We start from the raw sequence: 12135 nt of genomic DNA, 5'->3' as shown, positions 1-12135 counted from the left end.
CCCAGACGCAGACAGCAGAAGCCAGGCCCAGGCTCCCCACGCACAAACACCCACACTTCGTGTTTGGTTTTGGTTTCGTTTTTTTGGTGGCACGGCTGTCTCTTGACACGCTGACACGGGCTCCGGCTTTTTTTGTCCTGTGTTCAGTTCTGCGCCCGCTTCGCCTTCTCATCATCATAAATTGTTTATAACCATCACTGACTTTCGTCCCCTTAGGCGCGGTCGAGGGCCGGATTTTATTCTTTCAAGATGCCGCCGGGTTCCAACGATAAATCTCAACATCAGCAGTCAATGGGGTCTGGTTTCCCAGGCTCCAATCTGTATCCCAACTCCAACATTTGGACTGCTTCCCTATCCAACGCCAGAGAGCGCTCCATCGGCAGCAAAGGTATGTTTTCGCCTACCCTGACGCGCCGAGACTCATGAGTACTTACCCAATTTTTCTCTTTCCTAGAAACCGAAGGTAGTCCTTCCGGTTCCAGCGCCCTTGCTGCTAACTCGGAGGCTGATGTTTGGGGAGCATCAGGCCCTTGGAAGACAGAACACCCTGCTCGATCAGTTAGCACCTCTCCGAACAGAACCCGCGATGCTGCCATCTCGAACGGCGCCGCTTACTTTGACCATCCTCCAACCGCGATCGGTGTGAAGAAGGGCAGCTTTGGCGGTGGTCACACCCTCCCTGGCGATGCTGCCGCATATTCCTCTACCTCTGCCTTTACATCACAGAAACTGCCCGGTATGGATGCCTTATACATGGAAGCGCTTGCCCAGTTTCCGGGGGTTCAGTCAGTCTCTCGTGAAGCCGGCATCCCTCCTTCACGGCAATCTCAAGGCTCGCCTGCCTTCCAACACGACGTATACCGTGGTCATACGCCAAGCAATTCCATCCACTCGCAACGGGCCATTGGTAACCACGCACCATCTTATTCAAGCCAGAGCGCAAACCAAAGGGCCTTCAACCTGAACAAGCAACTCGATGACGAGCTGGCCTACCAAACTGGACGTCGGCTGGCTTTGGACAATGCTAGTAGTAGTTCAAACACTTTCAACCCGACATCGCAACCATTTCAGTTCAACCCTGGATCACAGTCCTGGATGACTGAATCTTCCAGCTCTCGATATGACAGTGGTATGGATACGGACACCATGGCTGCACAGTACATTAAGAGGGGGTCTATTGACAGGATTTCTGGCTCCCCGGCTTTCCGCTTGGAGAGTGGCAACAGCCCTCGCAACTATACTGTAAATCCCGATGCCTTCCCAGCCAGGCCATCATCCCGGGACCACCGATCCAACGAAACAGAGAGACGAAGTGTTCCCGCGCAACATTTCAACGGCGGGTTCGCACCCTCGTTTTATCTGGCCAATACACATTTGCCAACTTGCCTCCCCAATACGCACCCAGCTATATTGACCCATATACGCAAAACTTCCGCAACGCCATGATGTCTGGCTACGGCATTCATCCCGTCCCTTCAGCATATTCCCTCGCCGCCAATCTGCCTCCCGTCCGACCCTCGAGAGATCAGGATCCTGGCAAAGGTGTTCGCAGTGTGCTCTTGGATGAATTTCGTCTCAGCAACAAGTCGAACAAGCGATACGAACTGAAAGATATATATAACCACGTTGTTGAGTTCAGTGGCGATCAGCATGGTTCGAGATTTATCCAGCAGAAGTTGGAGTCAGCCAACAGCGATGAAAAAGATCAAGTATTCCGAGAGATTGAGCCAAACGCTATTCAGTTGATGAAGGATGTCTTTGGTAACTACGTTGTTCAAAAGTTTTTTGAACACGGCAACCAAGTACAGAAGAAAGTATTGGCTGAGAAGATGAAGGGTAAGGTGGTTGACCTTTCGATGCAGGTCTATGCTTGCCGTGTCGTTCAAAAGGTACGACCATCTTCTTGCTTCAGACACGATTCTTGCTGACTATCTTGAACAGGCTCTCGAACATGTGTTAGTTGAGCAACAAGCCGAATTGACGAAGGAGCTTGAGCCAGATATTTTGCGTGTCATTCGCGACCAAAATGGCAATCATGTGGTCCAGAAGATCATTGAACTGGTCCCAAGACAGTGCATCGATTTCATCATGAACGCAGTTAGGGGCCAAGTCACCGCCCTCGCATCTCATACCTACGGCTGCCGCGTCATTCAGCGCATGCTAGAGCATGGGACAGAGAGCGACAAGATGGAGATTATGACGGAGTTGCACGCGTCTGCCCAGATACTCATCACGGATCAATATGGCAATTATGTGGCACAGCATGTCATTCAAAACGGCAAGCCCGAAGATCGAGCCAGGATGATTGACCTTGTTATGGCTCAGCTGCTCACTCTTTCCAAACACAAGTTTGCGTCCAATGTCGTCGAGAAGTGCATCGAACATGGCACAGCTGAGCAGCGAACCAGTATTCGAGAACAGCTTACCACCGTGGGTAGCGATGGGACCAGCCCACTTCAGCAGATGATGCGAGACCAATATGGCAATTATGTTATTCGTAAGTGACACCAACTCGTGAAAGCAGTGTTTGCCCAAAGTTAACTTGATGTGTCAGAAAAACTCCTTGGTCAACTTGAGGGCAGGGAGAGGCACATGTTGGTGGAAGAGATCAAGCCTCAGTTTTTCGCCCTGAAGAAGAATGGAACGTCCCGGCAGCTTCAGGCTCTAGAGAAACTTCTTGGCCTAGGATCTGGCGGCTCGCCTTCGAAGAGTGACGCTGCATCCGCTCAGACAGACCTGAACTCCGCTGCGGACACGCCGGCTCTCACCAACGAAACTAGCAGCCCTCAGAGCAGCAGCCCACGCAGTGCTCATGCGAGCGCTATTAGCATTCCTTCTGAAGAGAGTGGAAACAAGACATCTGACAAGCTGTCTAACATGGTCACTCCTCAGGTGCGAGAGGAAGAAGCCTAGCTGACACGTTGCGGATCAATCTGTGTACGGGGATGACGAAGTGGCATTATGACGCGGTTCCCGACTGCATCTTCGTTCCTTTCCACTATTTTGTATTAACGACAATAAAACAAAGTCCTATGGCATCAAATTCGCAGACAAACGGCGGCGCAGAAGCACATCTACATCGCGCCGTCTCGCATAGATAATGTCCATCCTTACAGCAGCAACGTTTACAAATGCATATACGCATACTCGATACAACTTACTAATATTTGGCATTTGCAAGAGAACTGCATCTCCTTGACGGAGTTGATCGTTCTCGGGGGAAAGGGGGTTTTCTTTAAAAAAAAAATATTCACGTTTTGCACCACTTCTTGTCGTTGGAACTTTGTTCAAACGCCAAGAAGGCCATATCATGGCGGCCTACAGTGGCGTACTACATGCCTATTTCTTTCTCGGAACATTATTGGCGACAAAGCACAAAATATTCAAGGAAATTATCGGTTGTTTTTAATTTTTCTTACTGTTCAGTATTGGGATCGTGACGCTTTTTGCGCTTATTAGTTCTTCTGGGGACTCGGGCTGTGGGGTTCTGCAATGTTGGATCACTAGCTTTCGCAAGCTGGCACTTTCACTCATTTGGAGGGTTTTTGCATCCCGATGAAACGAATGAAACCGCTTGGATGAAACGGTTACAGGGGTTATGGTTGGAACATCTCGGTGACATTTGGATGGGTTGAACTGGACTCTGGTTCGGGACTGTATTCTAGCGAGAACTGTTTATGAGGGTTTTTATTCCCTCTGATGTTGGAATTGTCCATTGTCCATAAGCGTTGTACAGAAATGACGAGATTTAAAGTGACGTGTTGTCTGAGGGTCTGTAGTGACCTTAGTGCCAGTATGTCATAATGACTGCGTGTAAGCTGAGACCCATTTGCTGCGCTTAATTCTCTTATACGTGGATTCGAAGGGAGCCAAATATTGGGAAATTCTAGTGAAGAGTTGAGTCGGCGTGAGTGGATAGAAATGAGGCACGCAGAATTGATATTGTCACAAGCATGAATGATGGGTCTTTTTTTTTTGGGCGGCGTGGGAGGCACTTGAGCCCCTCGGCCGGTCGAGTGGAGTCCCCCGCCGACAGCGACATCGCTCTGTTTTCCGACGCTACCCTGGAATCAGTACGTAATTTGAAGTTCCCAGGTTCCACCACATCCCTCGCATAATTGATTCTGCTTCGCGCCTGCCTGTTTCTCTTACAATCCCCCATTCTCAATAAATTTGCCTTCGAAGATTTACTCTTCCATTTTTCGTCGATATTATCACCTCGTCAACCCCAATGAAGCTGCCTTTTCTATAGTGCCGTCACACGAATCACGCCCCGGAGCCCCCGGGAGCCCTTCTCTCCTATTACATGGTATCGGGATACCTCACCCGAGCTTGCGTTCCGTCGACCTCGATTACGAACGATGGCTACTTTTAGACTGAACTTTTTATATCCGTATTTGCTGCGGGCGGCGCGAACATCCGCCACTCCCAGCACTGTGGCAACAAGATGGGTGGCTACGACGAGATCCAAGAGTTCGTTTGCCCCTAGGCATGGAAAGGCTGTTGAGCCGACTTGGAACAAAGCCCAAGAGGCAGAGGCGCAGTCTTTGCAGTCAACCGAATTAAAAAAGGATGGAGATCGAGCTCCGGCACAGGAGGAGACAAAAGCCACCGAGGCGGCAAAAACAACAGATACCAAGCAGCCACGCGCACAACCACGCGCCGCTGCGGACAAGAGGGCAAGCCCAGAACTCGAACAGTCTTCTCCAGCGCAAGCTGCGACGGCGTCAGTCAGCTCTGCAGACTCCTCTACCAGTAAACCGGGGGACTCAGCCGCTACTACCATGGTAGCTGACTCTAGCAACGCGGCAGAGGAACCGAGTCAAGCACCCTCCAACGTCGATTCTCCTGCTGTTCCTTCGCTCGAGGCTGTTCTACACATGCCGTCTCCCGACAGGGCTGAACACCCGCACATGGCGCCACCACCATATGTACACCACTTTGATAGCTACTCTCTGGTGAAGCAGCTGGAGGAGGGCGGTTACTCACGAGAGCAAGCTGTCACTTCCATGAAGGCGATCCGGAAAATTCTTGCTCAGAACTTGGATGTAGCGCAGAAGAGTCTGGTCAGCAAGAGCGATGTTGAAAATGTACGTGTCCAAAGCAAAACGCGTGCAGCGTAATGTGACTGACAAGGCTGACAGGAGACATATCTCTTCCAAGCTGCCTGCTCAGAGCTGAGCACGGAAATCAAGAACAATCGCCGATTGCAAGAAGAAGAAATGAGACAACAGCGGACGCATTTGCAGCACGAAGTCGATATTCTCACGCAATCGCTTAACCAGGAGCTGCTGACTCTTAATGACGCCGTCCGTGGGCTGTTCAATGACAGAAACATGGCTGTTCGAGAGGAACAGAAATCCGTCGAGAGTGCTGTGAGTTTGTCAGTGGAAGACCTACTTTTGATCATTGTTAATAACCTCTAATCAGATCCAAAAAGTCAATTACAAGATGAGTATTCTGCTCAGCAGCGATAGCAAGTCTGAAATTGAAGGCGTAAGATGGGTATTGATTCGACGTTCTGTTGTTGGCCTTGTATTCTTGGCCATCCTCACTCTGGGGATGATCCGATATACGACATACTTGGCACAGCAGAAAAAGAAGGAATCAGAGAAGCGGAAGAGGGAACGTGAGAGATTGAAGAGAGACGGGGGAAGAAATGACAATACTTCGGCAGCAGATGCAGCCGTGATTTTGTCTGCAAGTTAGAGCGACAGGTACACACACTTTCCTTTTGCCCTACGGTGGCAACGACCTTGGCGTTGGAGTCTTGATTTGGTGCACCGATTGTTGAGACGCAATGGGAATTTTTGAAAATACCCCAATAGACCGGAGGACATGTCTTATGGTGGATATACCAGGGACGGAGGAACACCCTTTCGACGCGACGTCGTCGTATAAATATTTCTTTTGTCCATTTACAGCATGAATGACCATAGGTTATAGATTTAAATACGGTCCATCCGCTATCAGTATGAGGCTAAGCTAACACATTTACTACGTTGCTTCCGAGGTTGAAGGCTATGATGGAAGCCTTACGAAGCTCCAATGCCGGAATGAAGTAATATCCTGCCTACACTACCAACAAGTCTCACAAGCTGAAGCACACACGTATCCTTTAAGTAATATCGTCTAAAATACCACGTACAGCTTCTGAATTGGAAAGAGCTGTGTCACCAACCTGACGCTTCATAATGTGGTTCACCAAGGCCCCAGGCGAACATGTACATCCAATCACCCTGCGATAAGCGATTACGTCACGATAAAAATTCCTGCGAATCTGCACGATAAAAAGGTTCAAAAAAAAAGCTTTTTTTAAAAAAGGAAAAAAAGTACGCCTGCCCTTCCCCGGTCCCGTGTGCAAGCCACCCCAGCCCATCATGTATACTTCTATTCTGGTACCGCGCCCCTTCTCAAAACGGGCAACAGCCTAACCCCTTGCCCCGCTAATACCCTGCGGCAAGATGACCGACTCCCCGGCGCCGCCCGTCACGTGTGTGTGCGGGGAGAGAGGGCAACCGCGTTCGCGTTCCAACCTCTGCCGTTGGAACCGGCCTCGCCATGCACGTCTGACCATGCCCGAAACTCCAATTCCAACAGAAGACGTGGCCGCCGAGCCGGAGCCGGAGAAGACTGCCCGGCCGCCGGAAGAAGAAGAAGAAGAAGAAGAGGAAGAAGTGGAAGCGACCAAGCCGGGCCCCCGCGCCCTCCGCCTGCAAGAGATATACGCCGCGTCGCTGGCCCGCACGCTCGACAAGCTCTCGTACGACAACGTAGCGCCCTGCTACCCGACGATTGCGCGGCGCGCGTCCCCCGTGCTGCGCCAGGTGCAGGCCCAGATGGTCGAGCGGCTGCGGGACAAGTGCGAGAAGGAGTTTGGCGCCATTCTCAGGGCGAGGGACGTGGTGCGCAAGATGAACGACCTCGAGGGGCTGATTGCCGACGCGGAGGAGCGGAGGAAACTGCACCGCGAGACGGACCTCCCCACGCCGTACGTTTTCTTCTTCTTCCTCTTTCTTTTACTCGTTTCCACTGTGAATAAAGCTTTTTTTTTTGCCCTTTGCCCTTTGCTAACGAGGGAAACCGAATACAGGGCGCACTTGCTATCCCCTGAAGAGGTGCTGCGGGCGCATCTAGGTCCCCGTCTCGCGGAGCAGAGGGGCTTGCTCAATGCGAGGCTGCAGACGACACAGGCGCAGAATGGGCTGCTGGCGGACCATGTGAAGGCGCAGAGGGAGGAGATCGACGCCTTGCTGGGGAGCCTGGATGCCGCGGTGGAGGATGTGCGGTCTGCGAATGGCGTGCTGGGCGGTGTTGTGGGCGAGCTGGCTGGGGAGGCGAGGGGAATCGATGCCGAGATGGGCGACGCCTCTGTTTCATGAACTCGTGCATACACGCATCGTGACACGATTGCATTGGACACAGGACGCTTTGGGACACCGAGGAGGGCTTTGTTGGGCGCTTGGAGTTCACTGACTTTATAGATACCCAGGAATACAATACACGCTACGACTTTTACGGGAGGGACCAAGAGACATTTCTAGAAACAACAACTTTTTGACTCTATCAAATGCTTGTCATGTACAATAAAACATCGCAAACGCCAAGTCCCGATACCCAGATAGTAGCATATACAGTCATTTGGAATATACCCAAAATCAACAAGATGAACATGTACCGAAAAACTCCGCCCAATGAAGTAGTACCAAACCCCCTTTGTATATATGATAATGCTCTTCGATTGCTCCGCAAATGCACCAGATAAATCGCCTGTCTTTGTAGCGATGCATCCTCATTCAAATGGGACCTGCCATGACTTGACAAGAAATTTCCTCCAATCCCTTTCGGAAGGGGGAACTAAGAATGAGACCATGATGGCGTAAAAAGGAGAACTGCGCATGTGGGACAAATCATGGCAAGGCTGAAGGGCCAGATGGCTGGGCTTGGCATGCATTCGCCAAGAACGCCAGATTGCTCCGACCCGAGTCCATTGACAAACCTCTCTCATCCCATTGCTACAAAAGCCTAACGTCGACTTTTCAACAGCATGAATCATCCCGTTCAAAATTGACATGCATGTAGAGTCCTCTCTTTCCAAGTGGTTGACAGATGTAGCACCGGCCAGAAATCAAAACCAGCCGTGCTGACAAAACCCTGGCCTTTAAATTCTGGGGTTTTCGGTATGAATAACCTGCCAGGGTCCGAAAAAATCGATCTCGCCATATGTCGGAGGTAATACACGGACCATCTTACCGGTACGCCAATCCACAAACCACTGTTTACCCTTGCTAATAATGTAATTGGATTTCCGAGGACTTCTGAATAACAAGTTGCTATAGCATAGTTTAGCGTACAACAGATCGTGGGCGCTCGACCACTTATGTTCAGGAAACCACTTTCCCGTGTGTGGATCGATTGATGGGTTGGGATAAGAAGAGGTGCTGATGCGACGGCTGAGAGGTTCGATCCTCGGAGGTGGGTTGGCAGATGCTTCCTGCAGCGGTTGCAGAGTTGGTGGTGATTGGATTGTAGACGACGAGCTAGCATTGGAATCCGTTTGTGTCGTCGTGCTAGACGGTTCCGGGCCTTCCACAGATGTCTCATTGTTCCTGGATTGCTCGGTAGAGACTGCATAACCGGGGAGCGCCGGTGATTGGCCCTGATACCATCGAATCCGTTGAATACGAGGAATCGACATGTCACGGGGAAAGTCCCGGTCATCAATAGGGGCGGCGACGTCGATGGCCGCGAATAGGGCCTCAAGCCATTTTACAAACGTGGCCAACTCGATACATGACAGAAGAAACTGGTCAGTCTCTGCCCTGATACGGATAACATATCGACGTCTTTTGTCAAATGTTAGTGCTCGATCGTCTTCACGGTAGGAGGTGAGAGGACTAACTCACTTTGTATAGTCAGCTGCGATGCCAGCATCAGCGTGTATGAGGCTATAGCTCTTCTCAAGCTTTGACTTTCTCACCCACGGAGGGTTGTCGGGGCATATAGTAGGACCATCTCGGCTCCGACCCCATCCCCAGTCCTTCTTTACGGTATACACATTTAGGGCAGTTCCGTTTAGGGTGACAAAGGTGGTGTGCCAGTGACGATCCTCGGCTCGTTTTGTGGTGTTTTCAATCTCATGCTTCTTGGAGAAGACTCCTTCGATATACAATGAACTTTGGTAGTTCGGAAGTGACTCGCGTCCTTCTTCGGTCTCGTTGAACTGATCGAATACCGCTTGGCTCCCTTTCCTCCGGCCCGGCCCTGGATCCTCGTCCTCATCTGAGTCAATGGGATTGGGCTCGTAGGCCGGCGGTTGGGAGAGTCGTCGTGGTGGAGCGGCCATTACGCGGTTGTAATACAGATCCTCCTCCATGGAATAACGCCGCCGGAGAGGCGGCGTAAGCGGCGCAGTAGGTTTTCCATCGTCACGGACCGACACCTCGGGGGGTTCCATGGGAGAGGACCGGCTTATATGTACCGGGGTCGGTCAAGACGGAACGGCAACGTCTGGTACGGGGCGGTCCAAGATGACGCTGCTAGTGTCAGGGCGTGTGCAACACTGCGTCACCCTTCTGCTAACAGGAGTCGCCGTAAATGGAGCGAGGATGAAGTTTGATCATAGCGACCCGCTCCAAAACATGATGGGGTCAAAGGGCGGGAGGCACTAGAGAGAAAACCAGGTCTCGAGGGCACAGCGTGGGGGGTTTGACGAGTGTCCAGGATGTGGTTGCAATGCGGCGGCTCTTTTGTTAGTGTCGATGTGGACGGAACAGGTAGAGTTTTGGGTTTTCGGGTGGGAACCGCGATGGAGCAAGGACCCAAAAATACCGATGTATCAATAAGAGGAATGCCGGCGGTGGATAGCTTGCAGAGTCGTATTGAAGCTGTATGTTGACGAGAGGTGGGGATGGAGAAAAGGGCATGTAGGACTCCAACCTCTGAGGGCGAGAGGTTCTACGGACTTGCTGGCTGGCTGGCTACCTAGCCCAGGTATCGGCGTGACGGTAGATGGACAGTGAAGGACTCCGTAGCTCAAGTGAGAGTTACCGGGGGGGAGGGGTGTGAGAGAGAGGATACAACTCTGCGCTCTGCGACTTATGCAGGAAAGCTTTTGGCCTTTGTAGATGGCAGAGACGTACTTTGTACAATGCTTAATGCCAGGGTGGTAAAAGCACATAACGCGACAGGACACGGTCGGGAATGTCTGAGAGTACTCGAATATAACCGTTACGGACAATGATTGTCCGTGAAGATTACTATAACAGACAATGACGACGCACCGATGATTTCGAGTTGAGCACAAAGCCAGGAAGATGAGCGGCCTTGAGCCTCAACGGCGCCAGAGAAGACAACGGGCGGGGCGTACGTCAGCAAGTCAGGTCTGACCACAAGCAGGATACTGCGGATTTCGCAGGCTAGCGCGGATATTAGGTTATGGACGGCGGGTACAGTAATCCCAGTAGTTGCGATGGAGACTGCCACGTTGTGAATCAAAGCGAGATGTATTCTTGAAAATTCGAGATACGGATTGTACGGAGTTGAGAGTTGTCTGGGACCAGCAAAGAGGCCAGGACAAAATAACTAGGGCTAATCTTAGATTTTGCTCTTGGAGATGCCCACGCCCTACATACCTATGAACCTAGGAAAGCTGCAGGACTTGAAGGTCGTGATCCCAGAATGGACCGGCTCAACCGGTTGGCGTCTCAAGGCAGAAGGCGAAAGGGTGGAAGGGATGTGGAGGGAAATAGTTACTAGCTGATGGCCAAGGCCAGATGTAGCATAAGAAGTGCAACCAGACTCAACCCCAAACAGCTGGTCGTGATGTGCAGTACTTTTGGAAGGCGCGGCTTTGTTCCAGAAAGAGCGACTGGCGGAAAACCAGCCAGTCGAAGCCTCGATAGGACATCCACGACCCAACAAGTTTGCTGGGTACGAGCCAGCCAACGGCCAACCAACATCACCCATACAACCCTCAAACCTCAGCACCAGGACGCGCCACAGATCTGCGACTGTCCGCAGGGAATCGCTTCCGGCCGCATAGGGTGCGTGAGACCGGCTGGGAATGTGCTACCACAGGGCGTGGCCAGGGCACGACTCAGACGGAGCCGCTCAACCGCTCTGCGCAACATTGCAACAAGTCCGTTTCTCACATCGCCCACTCTATCAAATCCATTGCAACCGCTTGACTCAGGACAACAGACCGCATATTTCACATTACAATGTCTACTTGCCGAGACGACTATTGTCGACTTGAGCTTCATTGAGACTCCAAAACAACTGGACCGGGGCGTCGCAAGACAAGGCTAGGTCCCCCCCATCTCCGAGCATTCCCTGTCCTTCGCTGGTGAGGGCTGGGCTTCAATCAGAAAAAAGTTCCATGAACCAGTCAGGCTCCAGAGCTAAAACCTTGTCCCACTGCGCGATGCGGCGCTGGCGACTAGTACTGCTGCAAACCAGAGCAAGCCCAATTTCAAGGGCTAGCAGGCTTCGCCGAAAGGCCTCCCGTTCCCGGGGGCAACTCAGGCTGGCGATACGCTAAACCGGGGCTGGTAGGTGCCACGCAAGGGCCAAGGAGCAACAAACAGAGGCAAGAAAGAGGGTGGAGGGGGGAGAGTGTAGGCCAGGAGGCGTCCCCGACGCAAGCAGATCGAGGCTTTTGCTCGGTCGCGGCGATGGAGGTGAATTCGATGGAGGTTCCCACTTCAAGGCGTTTGGTGTACAAATACTCCGTAGTGAGCTTGCTTTGAATCCAGGGTTGCGTCTAGACGTCACATTGGCGGAGTTTTTTATGCCTACCTAGGTATGCTTAGCCGGACACCCGTTGGGAGCGAGAAACCGAGAAAATACGATAGTGGTGCCAACAAGCCCAGCTGAAGTGCAGGGCAGAAACAGTGTTCCACACAAAATCCAACTCGCAGTTGTTGCTGCCATTGGCGACAATGGAACGTGTCGGAACTACCAGAGTGTGTTTACCGACGATGGATTGAGATTCTCGCTCCCCTGGCTGAGGATTCATCCATGAACAGCTGTCTTCTTTGTCCCAAGTCGCATTGAAGAGTATAGGTTGCTCTGGCAAGACGCGGCCAAAAGACAGGCCATGTCCCCTGCGGTACGGCTATTATGCTGCCGTGA

General features: G+C 51.8%; 5 protein-coding genes across 5 annotated transcripts; 4 read left to right on the top strand and 1 right to left on the bottom strand.

Annotated features, from left to right (window-relative positions):
* Positions 1-249: 249 nt before the first annotated feature.
* Positions 250-1446, top strand: PUF3_2 (mRNA binding protein puf3; the record flags this gene model as incomplete). Its single annotated transcript, XM_066119175.1, has 2 exons — positions 250-388; positions 455-1446. The coding sequence occupies 2 exons, from the start codon at positions 250-252 to the stop codon at positions 1444-1446; spliced, it is 1131 nt and encodes a 376-aa protein (XP_065975812.1).
* A 299-nt stretch (positions 1447-1745) lies between these two features.
* On the top strand, positions 1746-2913 carry PUF3_1 (mRNA binding protein puf3; the record flags this gene model as incomplete). Its single annotated transcript, XM_007808542.2, has 3 exons — positions 1746-1889; positions 1942-2497; positions 2555-2913. The coding sequence occupies 3 exons, from the start codon at positions 1746-1748 to the stop codon at positions 2911-2913; spliced, it is 1059 nt and encodes a 352-aa protein (XP_007806733.2).
* A 1164-nt stretch (positions 2914-4077) lies between these two features.
* J3458_007046 (uncharacterized protein) lies at positions 4078-6055 on the top strand. Its single transcript, XM_007808543.2, has 3 exons — positions 4078-5090; positions 5145-5375; positions 5431-6055. Exons 1-3 carry the CDS (start codon positions 4362-4364, stop codon positions 5707-5709), a joined length of 1239 nt encoding a protein of 412 aa, XP_007806734.1. The 5' UTR covers positions 4078-4361; the 3' UTR covers positions 5710-6055.
* Positions 6056-6353: 298 nt separating this feature from the next.
* J3458_007045 (uncharacterized protein) lies at positions 6354-7382 on the top strand (the record flags this gene model as incomplete). The annotated part of the gene is made up of 2 exons (XM_066119174.1): positions 6354-6991; positions 7094-7382. Exons 1-2 carry the CDS (start codon positions 6465-6467, stop codon positions 7380-7382), a joined length of 816 nt encoding a protein of 271 aa, XP_065975811.1. The 5' UTR covers positions 6354-6464.
* A 779-nt stretch (positions 7383-8161) lies between these two features.
* On the bottom strand, positions 8162-9457 carry J3458_007044 (uncharacterized protein; the record flags this gene model as incomplete). The annotated part of the gene is made up of 2 exons (XM_007808545.2): positions 8162-8846; positions 8907-9457. The coding sequence occupies 2 exons, from the start codon at positions 9455-9457 to the stop codon at positions 8162-8164; spliced, it is 1236 nt and encodes a 411-aa protein (XP_007806736.2).
* Positions 9458-12135: the final 2678 nt, after the last annotated feature.

The sequence above is a fragment of the Metarhizium acridum genome (genome assembly GCF_019434415.1).
Source record: "Metarhizium acridum strain ARSEF 324 chromosome Unknown scaffold_72, whole genome shotgun sequence".
NCBI lineage: Eukaryota > Fungi > Ascomycota > Sordariomycetes > Hypocreales > Clavicipitaceae > Metarhizium > Metarhizium acridum.
Note: the sequence above shows the minus strand (reverse complement) of the source record. Positions and strands in the feature narration are given on the sequence as shown.

Coding starts and splice junctions, on each gene's coding strand:
- J3458_007046 (XM_007808543.2), top strand. CDS start 4,362: ATGGCTACTTTTAGACTGAACTTTTTATATCCGTATTTGCTGCGGGCG. Junction 5,091..5,144: donor GCAAGAGCGATGTTGAAAAT/GTACGTGTCCAA, acceptor CAAGGCTGACAG/GAGACATATCTCTTCCAAGC. Junction 5,376..5,430: donor AGAAATCCGTCGAGAGTGCT/GTGAGTTTGTCA, acceptor ACCTCTAATCAG/ATCCAAAAAGTCAATTACAA.